At 51.9% G+C, this 7,783-nt stretch overlaps 1 protein-coding gene across 1 annotated transcript; it reads left to right on the forward strand.

The window, feature by feature from the left end:
• Nucleotides 1-159: 159 nt before the first annotated feature.
• Nucleotides 160-1,083, forward strand: LOC113940979 (olfactory receptor 14J1-like). Its single transcript, XM_027632132.1, has one exon. The coding sequence runs from the start codon at nt 160-162 to the stop codon at nt 1,081-1,083; it is 924 nt and encodes a 307-aa protein (XP_027487933.1).
• The last annotated feature ends 6,700 nt before the right edge of the window (nt 1,084-7,783 follow it).

Genomic DNA, 7,783 nt, shown 5'->3' on the forward strand with positions numbered 1-7,783 from the left:
AGCTGAAGGAAGATCTCCTAGGAAATCAAAAGGCTGTCTGTGTGTGAGATGGGGAGTGTCTGTAGAATACAGCTTTGACTTTGTTTAGATAAGTCCACACTAACTGTCCTCTTATTGTCTTCTTCTCCTGTCTTGGAAACAAAAACCCAGAGGCAGAAAATGTCCAACAGCAGCTCCCTCAACCACTTCCTCCTCCTGGCATTGGCAGACAGGCGGGAGCTGCAGCTCCTGCACTTCTGGCTCTTCCTGGTCATCTCCCTGGCTGCCCTCCTGGCCAATGGCCTCATCCTCAGCGCCGTAGCCTGTGACCACCACCTGCACACCCCCATGGGCTTCTTCCTGCTCAACCTCTCCCTCACAGACCTGGGCTGCATCTGTACCACTGTCCCCAAAGCCATGCACGATTCCCTCCAGAACGCCACAACCATCTCCTACACAGGATGTGCTGCACAGGTTTTTCTCCTCATATTCTTTCTTAGAGCAGAGTTTCACCTCCTCACTATCATGTGCTATGACCGCTACGTTGCCATCTGCAAACCCCTGCACTACGGGACCCTCCTGGGCAGCAGAGCTTGTGCCCACATGGCAGCAGCTGCCTGGGCCACTGGCTTTCTCTATTCACTGCTGCACACAGCCAATACATTTTCCCTGCCCCTGTGCCAGGGCAATGTCCTGGGTCAGTTCTTCTGTGAAATCCCACACATCCTCAAGCTCTTCTGCTCACATTCAGGTTACCTCAGGGAACTTGGGCTTCTTGGGGTTAGTGCTTGTTTTTGTTTTGGTTGTTTTGTTTTCATTGTGTTCTCCTATGTGCAGATCTTCAGGGCTGTGCTGAGGATCCCCTCTCAGCAGGGACGGCACAAAGCCTTTTCCACGTGTCTCCCTCACCTGGTCGTGGTCTCCCTGTTTCTCAGCACTGCCATATTTGCCTATCTGAAGCCCCCCTCCATCTCCTCCCCATCCCTGGATCTGGTGGTGTCAGTTCTTTACTCGGTGGTGCCTCCATCACTGAACCCCCTCATCTACAGCCTCAGGAACCAGGAGCTCAAGGATGCCCTGAGGAAACTGATGACTGGATTTTGAGGCAATAATAAAGTGTGTCTTTTATTCTGCATAACAGTCCAAATGTAACTCATTGCAATCTAAGCCTTTTTTCTCCTATATGTCTCTTTTATTGTCAATACATTTCCTTACTCTTTTTCTGCTTTTATAGTGTTATCCACAAATCAATGGCACTGCTCATAGAATTTCTACATTAACATCTACCATTCTTCTGTAATTCAAAGACTTTCAAAAGGCTTGTTCTCTGTACATTTGAGTAGAATAAAGTTCCCTGCCCTGACCTGTGTGTCCAAGATGCTTCCTCAGCCCTTCTCTGGAGCTGCAGGGGCAGTGCCTGTGAGCAGAGCTGGAGGGAAGAGACTCCCAGCACAGCAGCACAGCCAGGGACAAGGGCACTTGCTCCTTCCACATCTGCTCTTTCCAACTCCACACTGTTCTTTCCCAGCCCTGCTGTGGGTGCAAGACCTGAGTGCTCTGGCAGCTTGGGCACAGTCCTGCTGGGTGTCCATGCAGGGATCACAGGAAGGGACAGGCCCTGGGTACTGCTGGCACAGAGCTGGGCTCCACACCAGCACCTCCATCAGCAAAGGGCATCTCCTGAGGGCAGGGGAGGAAGGCTTCAGGCTCTTCCTCCACAGTCACTGTCAGCAATGTGCTCCAGGAATGCCCTGGCAAAGCAAATGCCAGTGCCCAGCTGAGAGTGGGAGTGTGCAGGGTGGGGGCACACAGCAGTGTCCTTGCACAGCCAGAGCTCCTGGCACAGCCCTGAGGGACCAGCAGAGCAGGGGCTGGGCTGTGTCTTTGTTCCGGGGACAGCCCGGGAAGGTGCCCCAGGGCCACTGTCACAGAGCAGCCCCTGCAACCCCCATTCCCAGCCCGGGCCTCTCACCCCACCTGCAAGAGGTTGGTTGTCCCTCCATGGAGGGACATCAAGGGACCAGGTCACAAGTCCACGTTTGCTTTGTACTGAGGACACTTCAGCATGTCTCCTCCATCCCTGCCCTGCCTTCTGGCCTGTCCCTTTCCCTGCCCAGCAGGAAAGCAGCCCGGCTGGGCAGCATTGCCCCTGGGCAGGCAGGAAGGGCTCTGCAGGCAGGAGTGGCATTGCCCTCCAACAGAGGCACTTCTGCCCTTTCCCAAAGCACAGAGCACAGCTGGGCACTGGGATGCAGCCAGAGGCACCCACAGCTCCATGGGTCACCCTCTGAGCTGCCTGCACAGCTTCAGTGAGCACCAAACACAGAAAGAAATGCTCTCACTCACAGGAGTCCAAGCAGGGGAGATGGGACATAAATAAGTCAAAGGAGATAAACAATTTAAAGGTAAGAGTCAAATATATCCATTGGTAGAAGGGACTAGGACAGTATGATATCATCAATGGAGTTTCCCCCAAAAGGTATATGAGGTTGCCACAGCTCCACCACCCTGAGTGTCCCCTGACTGGGGACAGCACAGTCCCTGCTCCCAGCACTATCAGTCCCATTTCCTGCACCTTTGGCACATGCAGAGTGTTTCCTGCTGGTGGTCCCATCCCATGACCAGCACTGGGCTGTTTGCCAGCCCTGCTCTCTGCAAGACCCATGGGCTGGAAGGGTTGTCTCCAGCAGAGCTGCACCCTGGCTCGGGGCATTTCTCTCATCTACAGTCACCATTTCCTGCTTGTCCCAGACACTTTTTGTGTTCCTCATCTACTAGGTCACTTCTTTTGTGACCTTGCTCCAGGGCTGCAACTCTCCTGCAGTGTCCCCATGACACTCCTGCCCTTTTCATTCCCAGCCTTATTTTTAAATCCACTCTTCCCCACCTGTTCCCAGGGACATCCTGGGAGTGCTTCAGAGCTGCCATCCTGGGGCAGCTCCTGCCCAGCGTGGGCAGGCACAAGGTCTCTCCAGCTGCTCCTCTCACCTCCCCAGTGCCACTGTTTTCTGCAGCCTCCTCCTCCTTGCCCAGCACAGCCCTCCTGGCACAGTTGGACACAGCCCTTTTTCTACCCCCTCCTCAGGCACCTGCCCAACCCCCTCAGCTCCAGCCTGAGGGCCAGAAACCTTCAGGGCAGGGAGGCACTGAGGAAAATGATCAGGATACCCATGGACTGCTGGGAGAGACCACTGGAGTGGTGGGTCTGTAGGGAGAAATCACTGCTGCCTCTCTTCTGAATCACCCTCAGGACCTGGACAAGCCTGGATTTTTTTCTTCTTTCCATGAGGCCCTGCAGTGTCAAAATGGCCCCTTGATTCTATGAGTCTGCAGTGTCCCTGGGTTCCTTTGGCTCCAGAATGCCCTGTAGTGTCACAGTGGTCCCTGTAGTCCATGTGATGTCCTCAGTGTCACAATGACCCCTTGATTCCATAGGGTTCCCCAATGTCCCAAGGTCCATTTGGCTCCAAAAAGGCCCTGTAGTGTCGCAGTGGCCCCTTGATTTTATGAGGTTCCACTGTGTCCCAGGGTTCCTTTGTTTCCATGAGGCACTGCAGTGACACAACGGCTCCCTGGTTCCATGAGGTTCCAAAAGGTTTCAAGGCTCCTTTTGTTCCATGAGGCCACAAATGTTAAATGCTCCCCTGGTTCCACAAGATTTCACAGTGTCCCTGTATTCCTTGGTTTCCATTAAGCCCTGCAGTGCCACAACGGCCCCTTGATTCCATGAGGTTGCACAGGGGCATCACAGAGCTGAGCCCACCCAGATGAAAGTTTAGGGGAGATTAAGAGGAACTGGGACAAAAAGGATTGGATATTTTGGAAGGATTTGGCCAACAGAGAAGAAAGATTTCGATGAGGTAAAAACAGGTTCAGGGAATCCTGAAGGTGCTGAAACACTGACTGTGCAAAACATTCCTTCATGCACTTTGTAACCTCAAGCCCCAAACTAGAAGTGCTGTCCTCCCATGGAAAGGAATCCAATGCTCTAATTCAAAGCCAGAAAAAGCCCAAACCCAGAACTCCACACTCTTATTTGTCCTCCAATTCCCACCCCAATCCCAAACCTGTATTACCAGTATGAAAAGTCAAGTTTTAATCCTGAATCAGACCAGGAAGCTCTTCCTCAAATCATGAACCAGACACTGCCAGCAGAACAACAAACCTCCCAAAGTTCTGCCTAATCCCCACCCTGAGCTCTAAACCCCAAACCCTGACCATTAAACACCCCCACAGCCCTTGGGAGCAGGGTAAGGACCTGCAGGGCCCACAACAGGCCCAGGGGAATGGCAGAGGAATAGGAGGTGACCTGGATCTGCTTAGCTCTGCAGTGACCCCCAGGAGAAGGGCCTGGGCTCTGGGAGGGATGTCCTGTGGCACAGGGGCTCAGGATCCAAGTTTATAAGGCCAAGTGCACATGGCAAGAGCCACAGCTGGTGCAGAGACATCAGGGAGGGTCTAGAAATGCTGCTGGGAGGGGGGTGGGAAAGCAGGAGGGGTGTGTGCAGCCTGCAAGGCCAGAGCAGCAGCAGGGCCAGGGCAGGCCAGCCTGCAGGAGAGATGGCCAAGGGCTCTGGCAGGGCTGCAAGGCCCAAAGGCACCCAGGCCTTTGTGCCCTTGCCTCTGGCAGCTGCCTCTGCAACTCAGGCCACAAGACACTTGCCTGGCAGGTTCTGCCCTTGGTTTTTGCCTCGCCCCTCCCTCAGGAGCCTGGCAGGGGTTGCCCAGTTTTGACCTTTGTTGTTCCTCCCCCTCCCATCCCAGTGCCCCCCAAACAGCCCTGAGCCAGCCGGGAGGGACAGGATCTGCTGGGCCAGGGCCTGGGGCTCAGGCCTTGGCCTTTGTGCTCCACAAAACCAAGGCAGGCTTTGCTCAGCATTGCAGGGGCCTGCCCAGAGCCTTTGTCTGCCTGCACTCCTGGTCTCCAAGGAGCTGTTCCAAGGAGTCCCTGGGGAGGCTTTGTCAGTGCCTGCCCTCAGTGGGGCCCAGCAATGCTTCAAGGCACTTGCAGTTTGGCTTGTGACTTCTTCAGCAGCTTCTTCAATCTTCTCTCAGTACCTCAGGATCATGGGCTGGGCTGCAAACACACCATGGGGTTCATTAAATTCCAGAAATCCCTCAGGATCTCTTTGTCTTCCTTTAATTGTCTTCAAGGCAATTTCAAAACAAGTCTTAAAAATTTGTACTTTTTTTGTTTTAATTTAATTATGGATATCTCTTAGTTCAGAGGAGAGTTGATAGAGGTGTTCTCCAAGTGATCTTGATGCTGAGTGTCTCCTCAGGAGATCCACACTGACCCTGGATGATCAGTCTTGCTCCTCAGCCCCCAGCCTCACCAGTTCTGACATGGCCCATCTTGGACTGACAGCTGATGCAACTCCAAACACACTGTGGGACCCATTAAAACACTGAAAAACAAATTATTTTCATTCCTTTAATTGTCTTCAAGTCTTCAAGATTTCTACAGCTAATTGGAGTTGTTTTGTAGTTTAGCTAAGGAGGAAGATTTTAAAGTGAAAGTCATGAAAAATATATATTTTTTGATGAAAAGAATGATTTACACAGAGCCATGGAATGCAAGAGGGTCAGGGCACAAAGGATTTGGATCCAAAGACAAGGGGTCAAAAGACATTAGTAGCACTTAATCCCTGACCAGTTGAGCAGTTTTCAAGTGATTCAATAGCATTTGCTACAATTTTAACAGTGACTGAATTTTAGATTCACAATAACAACATTCCCACCACAGTCAATTCACACCCACACCCAGGCAGAGATGTGTGGACACAGCAATAGCTGGGTGTGGAAAGGTCCCTCTCCAAAATTCTCCTGCTGTCAGGGAAACACTCCCCCAAATCCCTTTGTGTTTGCCACCAGACAAGGGTCACAGCTGGAGGAGTGTTTGTGGAGGGAGATCAGAATTGTGCTGGGCATCAGGGAGGGTCTTTGGAGTGTTGCAAACTGGAGGGTTCCCGAGCTGGGAGAGGCTGCCAGAGGTGTCCCACTGAGAGGGAGGTGCTGGGGAGCTGCCAGGGCCTCCCTCAGCCCTGCTGGGTGTGGGCTCCCAAGGGGACTGGCTTTAGTGATCTGCTGAATTTCCATCCTGGTGTCAGGAATGGCTGGGGTTTCCCAAATATTTGGGAATTGTATCTGAAGTCTTCTATTTGGGTTATGATTCAGGTAGGGAATGTTCCAAGCCTTTCATGGGATGACTGATTATCCTGTGTTCCCCAGCTCTTACACCCATCCCAGTCAGTTGGATGGTTTATTGACAATGTGTCCCGAGGGGCGGCACCTCCGATACCACACAAACCCCTCCCTGGATTAGGAAACCTTTGGAATTCAGGAGCTGTTCCAGTGGAGCATGAACATGAACAGCAATTTTCCTAAAACCCAGCCCCAATCAGAACAAAGCCAGGCCCCAGCAGTGGCAGAGCAAAGGTCCCCCCATCACTGTGTCCCTGTGGCCGCTGAGGCGGCAGCGCAGGCCCGAGGCGGTGCCGGGTCCCGGTGCAGCCGGGGCAGAGCGGCGGCTGCGCGAGCGGCAACCCCGGCGGTGAGTGCGGCAGCGCCGTGGGAGCGGCGGCTCCGGGCACAGAGGCCGGCGGCAGCCGCTGTGGCTCATGGAACCAAGTGGCCATTGGTACACTGCAGGCCCTGCTGGAATCCAGGGGCCCGTGGGACACTGGGGAACCTCTTGGAGCCAAGGGAAACCTGGCATAATCTGGAACATCATGGAATCAAAGAGTCATTGTGACACTGCAGTGCCTCATGGAACCAAAGGATCCAAGAGACACTGTGGAACCTCATGGAACCAAGGGTCCACTGTGACTCTGCAGGTCCCCATGGAACCAAAGGAACCCTGAGAGTTTTTGGAACCTCATAGAATCAAGGGGCCATTTCTGGCAGGATGCTCTGCTCTGACAATACCTAAACAATGGTCAGAGAATGCAAACAATGCAAGCTCTCTGTAGTGAGTTACTGCTGGTGTCAAGGTGCTGTTTTTAATGTAGAATTATGCTAAACTCAAAATGCTTCATGAAACTTCAAACACACATCTTGCTTTCTGAAGTAGAATTTGACAGATAAGCTGCTCCCTGGCCTGCAAATATGTCTGGCAGTCAAACCCTTGATAACTGTAAAAGCCCTGTCTAATTTTCCTGTGTCAGATTCTTCCCCAGCCTTCCTTGAAGTGTGTGGAGCTTCTGCCATGAAGCAGGGACAACTCTTCATAGTCACTGCCCAGGAGTTAAGTGAAAGAGAGAGAACTACCCCCTGTCGTTGTAGGGTTAGTTACCTCAATCTCTGCTTCAGGATTGTTTCTTTTTGCTGGCTTTGATCCAATTGCTTTAATAGAATGACTTTGATAGACTGCACTGTCCTATCTTACACTTTACTGCTAGGAGTTTTTTGGCTTTTATAATTTGAAGTAAATAACTCTCTTTAAGGTCTTTCATCTTTTCAATTGTGTGATCAATTTTCTGTTCATTTGTCATAATAAACAATTCATTTTATAGAAATATTTCTGATTTGCCATCACTAAAACCTGCAGGACAAAGTGATTGAATCACACCTCTATAATTCCTTCAATCAAAACCAAACTCTGAGCCTGAGACTGGATCCAACCACCCCCAGGCTCCTCTCTGAGAAGGAATTTGGAAAGCAAGGGGGTCCTTTCTGCCCCTCGTAGTTCAATGAGACGGCTTCTGCCATCAACTTTGTCTAAGCCTTCCACCCCCCAGCCCCAAACTGTGACACATGGGCATGTCTTGTGCATGCAGTGCAAACATGGACTCCTGAGCTGGTC

The sequence above is a fragment of the Corapipo altera genome, unplaced genomic scaffold (assembly GCF_003945725.1).
Source record: "Corapipo altera isolate COAL_440 unplaced genomic scaffold, ASM394572v1 61444, whole genome shotgun sequence".
Classification (NCBI taxonomy): Eukaryota; Metazoa; Chordata; class Aves; order Passeriformes; family Pipridae; genus Corapipo; species Corapipo altera.